The sequence below is a fragment of the Melanotaenia boesemani genome, chromosome 8, assembly GCF_017639745.1.
Source record: "Melanotaenia boesemani isolate fMelBoe1 chromosome 8, fMelBoe1.pri, whole genome shotgun sequence".
Classification (NCBI taxonomy): domain Eukaryota; kingdom Metazoa; phylum Chordata; class Actinopteri; order Atheriniformes; family Melanotaeniidae; genus Melanotaenia; species Melanotaenia boesemani.
This window is the reverse complement of record NC_055689.1, coordinates 9,312,569-9,330,601: the sequence shown is the minus strand read 5'-3', so window position 1 is coordinate 9,330,601 and position 18,033 is coordinate 9,312,569. Positions and strand designations below refer to the sequence as shown.

The following is an 18,033-nucleotide window of genomic DNA, read 5'->3' as shown; positions in this document are numbered from 1 at the left end:
GCAAGATCGTGGTGAATTTAAACTTGCTGCGTAGATTAATCTACTCGAGTTTATTTATTCATTTTTAAATATTGCTTTGAGTATGTATGACAGCTAAAACATGCTGAGGTCTCAGGCAGGGGCACAGACAAGGAAAAGGGTGGCACATGAAACTTAGTTTTGCTAGAAGTAAATCAAATGTTGTCAAGGCAGAAAGCCAAATCAAAAAGGTTTTCTTTTCTTCTCTCTCTCTCGCTCTCTCCCCTAATTTATTTTAGGGGTGACCCTTAAATCTGACTAGGTCACCTTGTTAATTGCCTACCAGCAGTTTATTTTTGACAAAAATGATATAGTCTTATCAGGTCTTTAAATTAGATAAATGTTGCCTCAGATGAACAAAACTACTTATTAACATTTTCTCTAACCCCAAGGTCAAAACATGCAATAGATTTTTATAGATTAAAGGAATCTCCTTGTAAAGCTTTTTATGATACTATAATGAACGTAGTGGCAGGGAAGCACCACCAGAGGGAGCTAGCAGCACATCCCACTGAGGACGTCATTATGGTCTCTCAGCTTAACTCCTTTTTTCTTTGAATTTTATGATTTACATTTAAACATTATAAAACACTAAAGTAATGATTTGGTTACACTATGATATGGTGTCTCAGATAGACCAAATTACATTTCATCCTCAGGTCAAAAGAAGCATAAACAACATAAAAACAAAAGTGGAAGAAGAAAATGAAATGAGAAGTGTAAATGGGCTCAGGACAGACATGAAATGAAGACTTTCATACCACTTTGACACACAAATGGGGTCTAGCAAAGCCTTGCAGCATTATTAGGCATAGGTGCATTATTGTAAATATGTGTGTTTAGTTTATAGATAGAAAAATGTCATTTTCCCACTGTACCTATCATGCAACAACCACAAGAATTACTGTGAGTGATGTATGTGTGAATGTCTCAATAAATTAGACTCATCTTTTCTCTTTAATAGATTTTATTATTTAGTGTTTTTTTTCCATGATGTTATGGTTCTGTTAAAGTGCCTACTGAAACCCTCCTGGGAAACACTCCCTTAGACCTGACTTCATCAAAACCCATATTTTGTCACAAACAAGAGTCATTGGCAACATAGATTACACAGATTCCCTTAAATATGATTTATGCAGTTGTGCTATTCACATATGGTCCCTAATTACCATAAATACTTAGTTAATTTATTTCTTAATACACATCCATTTACAATGGAAGAGAGAAAAGGTGAACATTGTGCAAAGACATAAACAGAACCCTCTGTACAAGATATCCCACTGGGCCCCTGTAACACTGAGAATACAAGTAATATGTATTACAGTTAATATACTACACTACATTTAGGATTCAGACAGATACATTACTTTCTTTCCAGTCTCCAGAGGAGAGTACATTCTCGCATCCTTGTGCTTCTTGGAAAAATAAACTGCCAGAGGCTTATATAGATTCATTGTAAATCTCTTCAGAAGGCCAGTCATCTCCAAACATTCTGTCAAAAAAGACTCACAATCACAAAAATAAACAAAATATAGAAATTGCATCACGTTCGAATGTTAATAGATAACATTTCACAAACACCTATATTCTGTATAGAAGTTGACAATGGACAATGGATTGCTCCGTTCCCGATTTGCTTTCTTTGGCAGACGAAATCACTATAAATAAAATTTACTCAGTTTCTATGATTACATTTACAAATGTATTACTGTGTAATACAGATAAAGATACATTTACAATAAAATACCTGAATCTGCAAACAGTGAAAATGCAATAAATATTTGTTCATATATATATATAATCAAATATTAATGTTCTTTCAATGTTATACTCACTCATGGGTATTGCATGATTGCATGGAACAGACAACGAGCCAGCATTTCACAAGTCAAAGGTTCTGACAGGCTTCTGAAGACATTATAAATCTTATTCCTACAACTAATATTCTATGTGAAAAATATTGCAGACTGTAGCTCTGTTGGCAGAGGATACTAAATCCTCTCAGCTTAACACACTAGGGATCTATGCTGTGTATATATCTATATCTATATATATCTATATATCTATACACCACACATACACACACACGTATATATATATATATATACGTGTGTGTGTGAAAGCACCAGTTTTTCAATTGTGAGTAGCTATTAAATGATAAAGCATAAAGATTTGATATATCTAATATTTTTATCTGTGTTTTTTTCCTATGATTTAGCATATTCACACACACTCCCTCAGTTGCACACAAACAGACATTATGAGACAAACGTCATAGGACAAAAAAAAAAAAAAAAACTAAACTAAAATCCACACATTTATGCACAGTCACATACATATCAGAGCTTCTACGACACACATACATTAAAATATGTGTGTTGTACCGGAACAACTCTGATACTCTTTATATATTTTTTCTACAGAAGGAACTATGTGGTGTGTGTGTGTGTGAGTGTCATTGTTTGCTTCACCTCAGCGGTGGGAACATTTATAATGCTTCAGACAATGACAAAGGTTGTATCATCTTCTGTCTGCGACTCTGTCAATGTTTCACCTCACTGGTATTTGCCATTAAAAGGCAAGAGATAGAAGACTACGTTTGTCTGTGGAGCAGTGCTAGCTTATAGGTCTACAGGTCATGACCCAGCCTCTCAATCTCATCGATGAGGAAGTCGATGTCAGACTGGGTGACTGCCGGATTGGACACGACCATACGGAAGAAATTGACTTTATTGCCCTGTGGCTGGTAGCCCACCATGGTGGTCCCTGACTCCATCATCATGGCCTTGATCTTTGGAGCCACCTGGTGGAGTAAAAACCACAAATCAGAGGCTGCTATGAATAATAAACTAACAAAACCCAGTTTAATGGATGCATGATTAACCTTTTAACACCACTTGCATTGTATTTGATACATACAGTTTCTGGGATTTATTGCATCACTTTATGGTAAAAACTTTGCTCAAAACCCTGTTGTATATAATCTGAAACAAATCGCCTGCCCCCTGGTGGACTTTTTTTTGCATTACAGCAATTCTGACATATCAAACTATAATTATACTGTATTTTACATTTTGTATAAAGGCCAAATGAAATTCTCACACTTTAAAATAAAAAAGATAATTTTATGCCCATTTATTTCTTGGGTCAGGCTTTAATGTGTAAAAATGTAAAATTGCTAGAGAGTCGCACCCTGTGGAGTTTTTCCCGCTTCTCATCTCCGTCGGGCATTCCTCTCAGGCTGGGTGGAATGTACCAGAAGCAAACATTGGTGTGCTGAGGCTGCAGACAGAGAAAGGTTCAGTAACTACACATGCTTTGGTTTTTTTTTTTAATTTTTAACACACACACACATACACACACACAAAAATGGATAATAAAGGATTTTTTGTTAATTAGCTTTTAATTATGGACTCCATTAAATAGTTTTCAGTTATTTTAATTCTTATAAAATAGCATGGGTTAAATAGAAATTAATAAAGCTCACCACTCCATCAAACACCATCTTATATCCCTCTCTGTTCTTGATCTTGTTGTAGAGATACTGAGACAGGTCCAAACACTTATCAATGTGCTGTTCAAACCCAATGGTACCCTGCAGGACAAAGAGGCAGTCAGAGGATGGCAATGACCCTCACACACACACACACACACACACACACACACACAAATCTATTAAACTGTCTACTTGATGACACCCTCTCCATCTCACCTTGGCTTTCCACATGAGCCAGAACTTAAAGATGTCAACATGCCGGCCACACTGGATAGCTTTGTCACCCGTGTCATAGGTGACGTCGTACTGTTTGTCAGGTTGGAACAGGTAGCCAGCACACATGGAGTTGCAGCCTGCAAGGATTCCCTACAGACAGACATCAAGTACAAAAACTTGCATGATAATGAGGATTTAATCATGCCATCGTGTAGATGTAAACAGATTAAAGTTATGTAAGCAGTAGATACTGGTAAATGTGAACTCTGTACCTTCTCTCTGACCAAGATTGCTGAGCACTGTAGAGGGACGCCCATCATCTTGTGAGGGTTCCATGTGACAGAATTGGCCCTGAAAAGTTTAATAAATATGTTGACACACTGGTAGTTTCCCTTAAAAATGTCATGTGACACCTCAACTTTCTCCATGCCATTACCGCTCAATGCCGTTAAGCTTATGGCGATGCTTCCTAGACATCAGCAGGCCTCCACCCCAGGCCCCCTGAAGACACAAAGGAGTGGGATTACATAGGGAAGGATAGCCTCTACTACTATCCAACTGACCCAGCATCAGCAACTCACATCAACATGTAGCCACAGGTTGTATTTCTCACAGATGTCAGCAATCTCATTGATGGGATCAAACGCACCATAAACAGTTGAACCTCCTGTGGCATTCACAAACAACGGCACGTAACCCTGCAGAATCACACCGAACAGACACAAAAACATCTTGGTTAAAGGGGAAAATACTGAGGAATACAAATACGCGTAAGAGAGGACAGAAATACACCAACCTTCTGTTTGACATCAATGATTTTAGCCTCAAGATCTGCAGGTATGACTCTCCCCCTGAAAACACGTAGAGCAGCAGGAAATTGTCAGTTTTCTTCTTGATTTTGTAAACAATATTTTCTTATTCTTGATTTATTAACAGCTAATTGATGACAAACCTTTCATCTGTACTCAGCAATATGACGTTTTCAGTCCCGAAGCCCAGAGCAGCTCCGGCTTTTTTTATAGAGTAATGGCTCTGTGGGGGAAACACATTAGACAAATATTTCATCTATAATTGAACAGCCGCATTCAGAAAGGGTGAACATTTTGCAAGCTAATTGCTAGTTGAGTTTTGTCTCACTTGCAGTAAAAGTTGTCAACTGAGCATTTGTCACAAGACAAAAGTAGCTGGGATGAAGATGAGTCTATTAGAACAATCATTCTTCTGGTTTAAACTGGCTTAATGAGTATTAGTTAAATCAATCTGGTCAGTAAAACACATTTGTTTCTTTAAGAATATCCAGAATATGTACGGGTGTGTGCATTTGTGTGTGTTTATAATCACATACATGCTCGGATGTGAAAAGCACAAGGCGAGGAGCAGCAGACATGCCCTTGGTCTTGACTTCAGGGAAATACTTGTAGCGTGCGATCATCACGCTGTACATGTTGGAGATGGCGCCCCCTATCAAACAGACACCGACACGTCAGTTCATCGTCATAACCACAGTTAAAATAACTCAGTAAGCATCTGCTTTACTAAGGGAATATTATTACACTGCCAATACAAAAAAAAGTAACCACCTGGATTTTGCTAAGCAAATAGGTTTATTAGATTAATTACTGCATGGATGATGTTTCAGCTGGCAACAAGTTATTTAACCCACATTGATGGAGTGAGAAACAACCTGTGGTCATGCAAAAGATGTTAATCTTTCTCAGAAGGGTCCAGTTATGGGCCTCAAGCAAAGAAAACATCTAAAGAGATGGCTGGAAGTACTAAAACTGATTTAAGAACTGTCCAGTGCATCATTAAAAACTGAAAGGATAGTGGGGAACCAGGAAGAAATGTGATTGGAAAAAAAATCTTGAATGACTGTCATCTGTAATTTAAAAACACACAAAAAAATCATAGCTATGTTTAATAGTGTACGAGCTTTTCCACACTCACAATGTGAAGGGAACTCAAAGTATTGGGACTAACCAGCTGCGTAGCCATTAGAAATTATTATTATAAGTGAGACTAATTGGGGAGAAAAAAGGCTTCAATTTCCTAGGGAGCATAAAGTTTGGACTCTGGAGCAGAAGAAGGTCATGTGGTCGGAGTCCAGATTTACCCTGTTCCATAATGATGGGAGCACTGGAGTAAGAAGAGGGGCAGATGAAGTGATGCAGCCATTATGCCAAGTGCCTACTGTACAAGCCTATGGGGGCAGTCTATGATCAGGAGTTGCTGCAGTTGGTCAGGTCTATGTTCAGCAGCATCATGAGTCCAAAGAATGAGGTCACCTGAATATTCTAACTGACCAGTTTATTCCATCTTCCCTGATGGCACGGCCATATTCTAAGAGGACAGAGCCAGGATTCATGGGACTCAGATTGTGAAAGAGTGGTTCAGGGAACATGAGAAATAATTTTCACACATGAAAGGGCCACCACAGAGTCCAGACCTGAAGCGTAATGACAATCTTTGGGATGTGCTGGAGAAGGCTTAGCACAGTGGTCGGACTCTCCCACCATCTTGGTGAAACGTTAATGCAACTCTGAACGAAATAAATGTTGTGACATTGCAGAAGCTTATCGAAACAATGCCACTGCAAATGTGTCCCATAATTAAATCTAAAGTCCAACAAAATATTAGTGTGACTTTTTTGTTTGGACAGGCAGGGTAGTATCCATTTCTAAACTCACCAGGTGAGAAGAGGCCATCTCCTTCTCCGCCTGGCCAGCCAATCATCTCTCTCATCTTCTTCAGAGTCAGCTGCTCCATCAGCACAAACACTGGCGCAATCTCATAGGTGAACCTGCCAATCACATCAATTAATGACAAACACATTGAACGAATGAAGGCACGCATGCACATATAAACAAATTATTAGTATTTTTTAATTATTATTATCAGTCTTTCTATAATTCTCTCCACAGGCAGAAAGTAGAGCTGGTGCTGAATGGGCTAATTAAAAAGTCCCTGATAGGAGTCAAGCAGCAAACATTCATATTCAAATGGCTTCTGCAATCACTGAGTAGTTTAATGAAAGCACACAAAGCCATGATGGCTATCTGTCAACCCTGTCAATCTGAGCGGCGAGCCTGAATGGGGCTGATGTGATGGCTGAGAGGACCTGAATGTGTAAGAGTGTGTTTGAATGTGTGAAAGACAGAATGAGAGAGGATGTTTCATGAAGATAACGGCCCCCTGTTGGCCCCCCAAATACAGAAAAAACAACAAAGAGTCTGTATCAATGATTTTCATTATCTCATTAGAATAATGAGAGTGACAGAGAAAAAAAAAACATTATCTTTGTGACACCAAGAGAGTCATCCTGAAGAGAAGCTGGAGATTTTAATGTGCTCCATGTGTGTACCTATATCTGTCAGTTAGGAAAAGATGCAATGACTGGTAGCTTTATGGATGACAAAGGAGCAAAACTCCTGGAGAGGATAAAGTAGGTTAAGCATGTTGCAGGAAAACAGCTACAGAGAAGCCTGCACTTTTGCTCTCTTTGCTAACTGACAAGCCATCTCCTACCCGCACCCTGAGGACTGATCCCTGTTTACCCTGTCAATAACGAGGCCAGTTACACAACACTCCTCGGCTTCCATCACTGGAGCTCCACCAGGAGCTAAATCAACAACGACGCGCTCTCGTCTCCTCCTTGATTCCTTCTCTGTTTTACTCACAAATAAATGCTTCAACATGTACTGCAGCATTTTGCTATTTGGGCAAGAAAAAGAGGGAAGATGAGTGTGATGAGGGGGGATGTGCAGGAAACAATACAATGAAGGAAACTGTGACAGAGCACAACAAAGGAGGACGGGATGATGTGGACGCAGTGCATGTAGAAAAAAAATGAACAGAAACAGGACAAAGGCATAAAGAAGCAGCCGAACTAGGCAGGGAAAGGAAAAGAGAGAGAAAGCTATAATTAAGGACAAGAAGAAGTGGAATTGAAAAGCAGACATTTTCTTGTGTAATTGGTTGAGTTGAGAGTAAAAAAAGAGCTTCAGCCATAAGCCAGACCAAAATCACAAAGAAAACTAAATGTCTCACTTTTGAAGGTCTTACTGGCCTAATTTCACAAATATAGAGCTTTGATGTGTTTGAGTTATCTTTTATGTAAAGCTAAATATATATTTAATATCATGGTTATCTCACTGTCCTTTCTATTACAAACTGATCCCCACCACATCAAAAAGGGTGAAAACCTGGGCTCCTTTTTAAAATTCTCCTTCTCCGTGAGCCATTTCATGCTGTAATGACAATAATGGTGATCATTATCACAATCAGAGCTAATCATTGGTCTTTTCAGGGTGAAAATTACCCCTCAGTCACCTGCCTGTCTCCAGAGACAGCCCCTAAATGCCCTTATTATTATCATCAAGGGCACTCAGTGTGTGTATTTTAAAGCGTGTGCATGTCTGTATGTTTATGTGCCTGTGTGTGACTAACCCTTTGACCCTAAAGCACACTCTGCTTTCAGCTCTCTAAAGGACCACTGAGTCAGTTGGTATCCACAGGGACAAAGGAGCCAGAATGAGCACTCTGCAGGGAGCTGCAGCAGCCAGTTTCCACCATATAACAGGGTTTTCTGAGCAGCCCGGGGACATTGTGTGTCGGTGTGGGGCCCAGCTGGCCTATCTGCTAAGACCAGCTCACAATGAGCCTGCAGTCAATGGACTGGAAACCCTTGCTGCTGTATCTGGGACAGCCAGAGCTGGTGTGTAAATGTGTGAGTGTCATTATGGGAGTGTGTTCGAGTGTGGGGAAGTCAATGACAATGTCTCTTGGGGCAGTCTTCCAACCAGGAGATGAGATGGGAAAGTGTCTCTAACAGAGTGGGATTTTCTAAGCTAATGTTTTAAAAATGGGATTAATTAAGGAGCTCTTCTCTCTCTCTCTCTCTCTTTTTTTAATTTTTTATCTTTTTATCTTTTTTCATTCATTACCCTCACAGCTAATCTCTTCTTTAGCTACCCACAGCTTGTTGTCTGTTGTCCTTTGGTACAGTACATGCTGTGGTCTTTGCACTGACATGCCAACCTAAGATGTTAGAATTTCACTACATCACTGTTACTCTGCCTGATGGTTGATATCAAGTACAGTAATTTAGCAGATCTAGTTTCCTTGTCTTTTATTATCAGCCAGTCTGTCCTGGAAATTCTGACTTTTGCTGTTTGATGTATGATGATTGACGTACCACTTCTGTCTGTCTTATTTAATGTCCAAGTGACTTGATGTCTTTTGACTTTGGACTGGTTTTGAGGAGGTGTTGGTTAAATTTCTCTATTTTCTGTTCACCTACCAAATTATTTATTTTAGCAGATGATATAATTATTTGTTGTGCATTGATATCAAAATATATGTTTAAGTTTTCGGTGTTATAATTGCATTTTTTGTTGGGTTTTTCTATGTATTAAATCAAAACAATAATTCCTATAGCTATAATTAAAAGGCTGTTAAACTATTAGAAAAAGTGCATGTGTGTGTGTGTGCTACCTTATGACCGCACGTGTCCCCATTCAATACTGTGATTTTATATATTTTTACTACTCTGATGTCCCTGATTCTCTTTGAGTGATCATACCATGTAAGTTATGGCTTATTCACTCCATGTGTGTCTATGTTCAGTGTGTGAAGCAGATGTGGTTCATGCCCTCTATCAGACAGAGCCACCATGAAAGTGTGACCTGAGATCAATATGCAATCTAACCACCCCTGGGGCTTGGCTGTCTCTGATATACAGTACAGCATAGTGGCAGCCCAGTATCTGTCAATACACAGTACGAACAGGACAAACCAAACACTTTATGTAACTGGCCTGAGTGGCTGTTCTGACCTGTGATGAAGTGAGCTCAGGGGAACTACATAAACACTTCCGCTATGCCTAAATCTGATGATGGCCACAGGCTATTTCCAGTGGTCGACAAAAACATCTCAATTGTTCCCTCAGGACGTATGTATAGATAACCAAATCCTGCTCAAACACATGTAAAGAGACCAGCATAACTTACATGTTGGTGTTGGCGGTGGAGGTGAGCCACTCGCCAGCCAGACCGATGATATCCAAACCAGAAGACAGCTGATTGAAGAAACGAGGGTGGCCTAAACAATAAACAGACATGATATATTAACAGGATGCATTGCGTTTTTAAGTTAGAAAATTACTAAATGCCCTGGAGACTCTTGATTTTAATTAGGTTTTAATAAATAAACAACAACTGTGCTTCATTTCACTGGACGTATTCATTTGGATTTCACCCTGGATTTGCTTGGTCAGTCATGGTATCTGAGGGATTTGAAAAAGCAGGTTCAGCAAGCCATAATTACATTGGTAACAGCTATATGACAGCCATTTAGATCCCAAGATGCTTGCACAGAGAGCCACAGTGAGCCTGGAGCCAACATGCAGTCATGGATATAAGTACTCTGTGGATGTAATACCATACAGTGTGTCTCCCATAATAAACAGATACCTGGTAAGACTAAAAAAATACAGCAAATGTAACTTCAAAATCATTTAGTGTGGCCCTGCTGAACAAGCTGACAGTGTTTCTAACAAGGGAGAGGAAATAGAGCTGCTGCCTTATTCAGCACTGTGGACAGCTCCTCCAGCCAGCAATTCAGACCTCAAAATGTTTGGGAAAGGTAGCAATAAAAATGCTTTGATTTGGAGACACCGCAGGCAACCGTGTGATATGTAAAAACTCAGGGGACAGTTTCAGTGTTGTCGTTTTTAACAGCTTGAACCAGCTCATGTTAAGTTCCCCCAGGCGACACTTGGTTTAATAAGTCGTGGGGGGACAAAGAGGAGGCTGTCAACTGAATTATCAGGGGGTGATAAATAAAACAGTCATCCTAATAGGCTGTAGCCTGTGAGGAGAAAAAAAAAATCTGAATTTGTATTGAATTTATGTACAAAATTAGTAAGTACTGATTTGAAAATGATAGAATGAAAATGTGTTTTGATAGCTTATATGAAGATTAATCTAATATCAGCCAGCATAGAAACGGGGTTTTCCTGGGCTAAATTAAGGTTGTTAGTATAAACCACTTTCTTTAAGGTGACACGTGTTAAAATATTGACTGTATTACTCACCTGTCCGGACGCCATATTTGAGCGTGTCCCTGCAGTCCACCAGGATCTGCTCCAGAGACTCGGGCTGGTCGGACAGCTCCAGGTTGAAGCCCTCCATGCCCTCCAGGAGCTGGTGCGGGTGGTGGAAGTCCAGCACCTTGGTGGAGCGGTCGAAAGTTTTCTTCACGTAGTTTGTGAGGATGTCCACCACCTCCAGCAAAAACTGCATGGTAGGCTCTTCTCCATTTTTGGCTGGTAGCAGGTCTAAGAGACGGTGGGAAAGGAAATTAAATTATGCAAGAAGATTGAGTTAGAAAAATCAATAAATAAGACTACAAAACTTCTCATGGCCTGTGTTTAATATTGATAATTAAAATGCTTTTGTAATTAAACATTCTTATGTCCATTTTCTTCTTCTTCTTTTTAAAGAAAATATTTCCCCCCTAGTTTTGTCTGCTATGTTAACTATTCACGTAGAATTATATGACATTTAAGCTAGAATAGCTAGCATACAAGCTAACTAAGCTATTTCTGCAGCATGGCAATTTTTGGGGGGGCAGATAGGTGTTTGAATAAAAACAGCACGATTGATATATTTCTAAAGTGAACAGCCCAACAAATTATAGTGTTTTATTTAATTCACTGGTCTATTTTTGTGTGTGTGTGTGTTTTTTTTTTTTTTTTTGTGCTTCTCTTTTCTCTCTTTTTTTACACAGGGAATCAAACGCCATTCTTGTCTTTGTTAGTGTACAATTATTTTAACCTGTATAATTAGCGCTAATTTCTTTGTCTTTTATTTTATTTTATTTTATTTTATTTTATTTTATTTTATATATATTTTTTAACCAGTATTATAAATAAACATAGCTGTAATAAGATGAACAAAGGTTCTGCTTTATGGGCCCCATAGTAAAAAATAAACAAATGAATAATTAAAAACACCAAATCTTAATTAGCACCTTACTGTTTCAGTTATAAAAAGTAAAAAAGAAATAAAAATCTAAAAAGAAATACAAAGCTCTCATGTGTGAACTTGTCATACTTAGTTAAATAAAGGTTGGCCAATTTAAACTTTGAATAATGAAATCATTATTAATCTTTATAGTGCACGACTAATGTAAATGGGCTACGTAATTTGGGAAATGACAGTAAGTATATTATGTGGTTGCTCTGGTCAAGTAGGCTATAAAAGTGATACCTCTGGCAAACAGGTTAGAGAAGTCGGTCTCGGTGCGGCGGAAGCGCGCGTCCCTGTCGCTGTTGTCGCACGAGAGCAGGTTCTTTTGGCCCGCGAGCCTCCCTTTCTCCTCCAGGCTGTTGTTCTTCTGCAGGAACCCTAAGGTGTTACACGGTGAAGAAAAAGAGTTACCGCCAAAGACTTCCATTCCACAGAGAAAAAAAGGCCAAGAAAAATAAAAGAAATAAGTAAATTAATAAATAAATAAACAAAGAGAAAGTTCAATGCATGAAAAAAACAATAAATATCCAGGCGTTCAAAACAGCGAATCGTTGAAAATAAATAAATAAATAAATAAATACAAACAAAAAAGTCTTATCTGTGGCCTCTATAATCTGAAATGCTTTCCGGTGTAGCGGGGCAAACTTAAATACTCCGAACGGACACACCCACACTAATGTGTGTGGGTAACCTCGCCCTGTGACATCACAGCCACACCCCTATAAGGGAGCAGTCCCTCCTGTCTCAACACACTGCCTCAGAGCCAGGAAAGCCCGCAGTGATGACCCACACAGCCGCTAAAGACACATCCTATAAAGATTTAATGATGGATGAACATAGCCCTAAGGCAGCCCTCCTCTGCCAGGCCAATATGTTTAAAGCTCCACGATTTATCAGTTGGTATTGGCATGAAGGCCTTATATATCAGTAGATTATTGTCAGGGTCTAATCGTGCGTAAAAAACATGAGAGTCGCACATCCTTATCTAAAGGCGTGAAATATGTCCCATATTTCAAAGGGGAACTCAGCCAATGGAATTCTGTTCATTAAATGCAGTAGAAATATTCACAATTAATGTCTGACACTCTCCGACCGCCAGTAGTCTCCATAACATTTTCATCTCCAGTCCATTAAAATGTCATTTAAGGATTCACAGTCAACGATTGGTTTCTAAAAATGGCGATATCACACTTCTTCAGGCCTCTGAGGTCAATAACAACCCGTTAGATAGACTATCTACATGACATTCATTTCCACTTACAGCATAAAATCTATATCATACTATATATATATATATATATATATATATATATATATATATATAATGAAAAATGTCCTCGTTTGAACTTATAACTTATAAGATTTAGAAAAAAAATTAATTGTTTATAGGTTATTTTTAAGACTCTTTTGGTTTCATATTTCCAAGCTTGTCCTAAGTGTTTATTTGCCTTGGTACTGAAATGGGGAAAGACATGGAGGGTATCAGGGGGCAGACTGGGGGACTGATCCTCGGCTATCAACGCACCCACGGGCTAATGTCCACTGACCTTTAGAAGATGGAAACGCGCAGTGACAGTTGGAATGGGCCCGCTCAGCTCAGCTATGTGGCCTATTTCAGAAGGCCTCGAGATAGATGAAGCAATAACACCAAAGATAAAAATAAATAAATAAATGCGAGGCAGGTGAAACGTCAGGAACGTCCTTTTCTGCCCCACACATGACATGTACAAGGTGTCCGGAAATGATTAATGTGCCCAAAATAAAGAAAACTTACCACAAATCTTCATCCCCAGTTTCCGCGTGCATCCGTGCATCCACGCATATTCGTTGGCTAAAACAGAATGAACTTTTGAGTATCTGTGTTGAAGGCCGCGGAAAATGTAAAAGGCGAGATGATGGAGCACAATGAGAGCAGTGAAAGCCTGATGCGGGCGGCTCTTGGCCAGGTGAGCGATTCTCAATTTTTTTTGTTTTTATTCATCTGATTCTTTATTTTTATTTTTTACCAGTAACGTATCTAATACATTCTGATTTAACGGAGATGAGTCTTATAACATTTCCGATTTAAGTTCAATCAATAGGGACCGACAGTGGCCCCCACATGGCAAATCCACGCTGCCTCACACACCCAGCCAAGGGGCGGACTGGAATTAACACCCGTGAAATGAGCTCACGGAGGAGGGCAGAAATTAATTGAGTGAAACACAGTAGGTTATGTGACTGGAGCGAGCTGGTAATGTCTGTGGTCTGGATGCCCTGTAGCAAGCTGGAAGCAGAAACTTATTATAGTATAGCGCATCTCTCTCTCACACACACATGCATATAAACACACACAAATCCCTAATGTGAACATGCAAGAGCAGAGATGGAGAAGCAGCACGAGAGGAACACAGTGCGCACGGCGGCAGAGTCGGAGGTGAGCCGGCGGAGGCGCCTGATGGGTAACTTAGAAAAACATAAACAAACAAATAAATAAAACAAGTGTTGAAATCTACTGAAACGATCTCATTCTAAAAGAAAGCAGCTCCAGCTTCCGAGGACAAGGCAGAAACAGACTTAGACGCACACACGGGGGCGCACACAGACACAACAAGCCGCGAGGCGTGATGGAGCGTGGCAGAGAGATAATGGCGACATCAGCAGCAGCAGCAGCGTATACGAGCAAGTCGGACAACACAAACAGCTTTTTCCCCTTTTTTAAAAATGCACTTTTTCTTGGAACAAACACTCCTCTGTTAAAGATTTTTATATATTTATTTTGAGGAATTCATTGTTTATTATCACCCAAAAGCAAACTAAATCTCCCAATATCTTTTATTCGTTAAAAACATAAAAACATAGAATTGTACACTGGTTGCCCAAGGGATGTTTTTTTTTCCTCTGATGTTTTGTCTGAGGACAACATCCTGTTATTATTTCTCCACGTTGCAGTGCAGATGGCTGTTCAAGTGTATAATGGAGTCGATTATGTGTATGCGACAAAAGCTTAAAATGATTAATTAACCCGCAGGTTAATGTATTGGCTCAGGCAGTTTTTTTTTTAAGGGATTAGAAGTAATGATCCACGAGCAACTTAAAAATTAGCCTCAAATTTTCTACAATATCTGAAATGTTTAAGCAGATTTTTTTCCATTTAAATTGGAATGAAAATATTACAAAATATGAAAACTTTTGTTTATAAAGACATAAATGTAAAAAATGTTCTGTTTAATATATTTTCAACACAATAATAATAATAATAATAATTATTATTATAATAATAATAATATCTTTCAGCAACATGCTCTTGGATGTGATAGCATCGCCTAATGGCGCATTATTTCAGCCAGGTCCGCCGCGCAGCGCGCAGACAGCGACAGGCAGCTGTGATGGCTCTGTTTTTAACCGGAATGATTAACGACGGAGCCCACACAGCAAATGGCCCGGGCAAGACTGCTTTTATCACACACGGAAGGAGGGAGGAGAGAAAGAGAGAGAGAGAGAGAGAGAGACAGAGAGAGAGAGACAGAGCGAGCGAGCGAGAGAGAGAGAGACTAAAAGAGAGGCGTGTGGAGCTGAACTAAATGTTTTGGGCTGGCAGCAGATCTGACTGCAGGAGTGTCTTGGAGCAAGGCACAACGTGCTTATCAGAAAAACAGAGGGTAGGTTATATTTTGTAAGCGCATTCTTTGGGAATGAATTCAACATCAGTGCCATTAACATGGAGACATACTTGCAGGACATACTTGCAGACGGAGGTCTTAAATTATCCGAGTTTGGGTCCTGGTCCCCGCCAGTGGTTCTCGGTTCAGACGTGGCCATCACTCCTCTGTTATCTGATCTCCAGCTGGGAAATAAATCAGCTGCAAACAAAATGTTTTTGAGAGACTCTAGATCAGCGCATCCAGTTCAAACTGAAAACATAGCGCTTTTAACAACTGCGTTCAGCTCAACTGGGCCAAGATTAGATTAAACAATGACGTTACTCATTGTGCGTCGCCAAGATTTATTCATGCCCAAAAAGGAAAGCCGGGTGGGCAAAGGATCAAGCAGCGCAATTTGCAGCAAATTACGCACAGAGAAGAAGCTTATCAGGATTCAAACATTTGGAGATAATTTTTATGTCTACTCTATCTTTTTTTTTAAATATATTTTGCATTCAGTTAGCCATTACATATCCCCAGCGTCAGTGCATCTATTTTCCATAAAATGAGGCAAACATTAAGATAAACTAAGGTATTCAAAAGTTCGTTTCTTTTACAACATATAAAAGATAGATATAGTGTGCTATTTACTTCCATTTATAGTCTATGATAAATTTTTCGATTGTCCGACTGATGATAGATCACATCGTTTGCAACAGTTGGAATGAAAAAAGGATAATTAAAATAATCTATCATGATTGCTTTTAAGTCAGTTATAATGTCTATAAACATACTGAGTCAGCAATAAACATTTAAATTAAGTTATACTCCAAAAATAACTCATCATTCTGTGAGGTAAACTAGTGGATTCGTTCTGTTTCTCATCTCAGACGTATTTCTCATAAACGTCATAATGATCATATTTGACTAACTATTCCCATATTTTCCTCTAAATCTTTGACGTTAGAGTCTGACAAAGACAGGTCATAGCTCGCGCGTCTGCTTGTGAAGGAGAAAAGAAAAAAAAATGCAAATCAATACATATTAACAGCTAAAATAAAAGGACAAAACATTACCTGCTAGCGCGCTCACAGGTCGTCGAGTTCAAAGAAACTACAACTAAATGCTACAGCTGTCACCAAAAAGGGGCGTCAAGAGACAATCCAGCGGCGGCGATGGCGGAATACCAACAGAGCGCACTAAAGGATCCCATCCAGCGGTGCGCAAGTGACCCTTTCTCCCTCAAGAATATATATTTTTTATTCGTTATTTATATCTCAGACTCCGGCTGCCCATTGGTCTCTTCACGCAGGCATGAGTCACAGCGTTGCCTCCCTCTGACGACTGATAAAGCCCCCCTGAAATGCACTGACAGACACAATCCACTTCAAGAAGCCGAGGTTAAAAAAAAAAAAAAAAAAAAAAGAAAAAAAGAAAAAGAAAAAGAAAAAGCACAATGTTTACACACCCTTGAGTGTGCATATGTGCCTCCAGGTGTGGATGGGTGGAGATGAGAATGTGAAATATGCTTTGACTTGGTTGCATAGTATCATGACCTTGAGAAGAAGGTATGAAAATGACAGGAGAATTTGAGGTTTGGTAACAACAAATGATCTCTTTATCTGTTGATTGGGGACCTGTTGAGGCTTTAAAGGCTTTTTATTCAGCTGGGAATAAAGACTTCTTTGTACCTTATGAGCAAGACATGAACAATAACTCTGGGACATCAAAGTCAATCCAGCCCTGGCATTTACTCAGTGTCATCCTGTTATTCTCCTGGTGCATCAGCCATTGTGATCATTCAGCTGCTAGAGATTACACATCCTTTATAATATAAACAATATTTCTTGGGCAAAGAGTGAACACAAAAGCCTGCATGAACAGGTGCACTTCAGAGCAAGTTACGACTTGATTTACTGTCAGTTTCAGGCACTAAACTGTAGGCGGATCAGAAATGCCCTTTCTGTTGAAAATTTAAAATTTCCATGACACCATTTGCTCCTGCTATAAGGTTACACTTAATCTACTGGTTCTTGGATGCCACTAAACCATTGGCAAGTGCAAGTTAAGAAAATTCCAGTCAAGCTTAAGACGCTGGCAATTCTTGTTAAAATGAATGCAGAAACATTTGTTTTAATTGTTAACTCATATGTGTGTTCATCTTATCTACACCTGGAATACCAGATTTTCTTTTTGGTCACATGGTCAGTGGAATCTGAAAAATGTGTTAGCAAAGAAAACAGGTCATCAGTTGTCTTGCTGTTTCCACTCTAAAAAAAGTCATTTTGTTAACTCGCCACTGTATTAAACAATTTAATCAATTAAACTTTGTCTACTGGGATAATAAAACTGATTTGATTCACACTTCTATGTTGGTTTACACACATCCTGATCCACATTTTACAGTTTTACTAAATGTTGTCACATTATCCTTTGATGTTGTAATGTAAAAGTCTTGATGGGGAAAAGAAAGAATAAACAAGGTGCCATCTGTCATTTGATTAATGTCTTTTTTTTCATCAGATTGCATGTTATCATTAATTTGTTCATGTATTTGCTTGTTTTCCTTGCGCCTTGTCTTTATTTTAGGTAACTGACCACAACATTAGTAATAACACACACATCAATACAACAGGAAGTAAATGATGTT

The 18,033-nt window shown here is 39.1% G+C and overlaps 1 protein-coding gene across 2 annotated transcripts; it reads right to left on the bottom strand.

The window, feature by feature from the left end:
* Positions 1-967: 967 nt before the first annotated feature.
* On the bottom strand, positions 968-16,700 carry LOC121644893 (glutamate decarboxylase 1-like). 2 transcript variants are annotated; one of them, XM_041993142.1, is made up of 17 exons: positions 16,460-16,700; positions 15,486-15,602; positions 13,535-13,591; positions 12,001-12,138; positions 10,824-11,066; positions 9,739-9,829; positions 6,418-6,530; positions 5,076-5,191; positions 4,683-4,762; positions 4,527-4,581; positions 4,312-4,428; positions 4,167-4,231; positions 4,003-4,081; positions 3,731-3,880; positions 3,506-3,613; positions 3,211-3,300; positions 968-2,821 (listed from the first exon to the last, which is right to left on the bottom strand). In XM_041993142.1, the coding sequence occupies exons 2-17, from the start codon at positions 15,559-15,561 to the stop codon at positions 2,648-2,650; spliced, it is 1,752 nt and encodes a 583-aa protein (XP_041849076.1). In that variant the 5' UTR covers positions 15,562-15,602; positions 16,460-16,700; the 3' UTR covers positions 968-2,647. The 2 variants fall into 2 exon arrangements, with proteins under 2 accessions (XP_041849076.1, XP_041849077.1); XM_041993143.1 differs by lacking the exon at positions 13,535-13,591.
* Between the last annotated feature and the right edge of the window lie 1,333 nt (positions 16,701-18,033).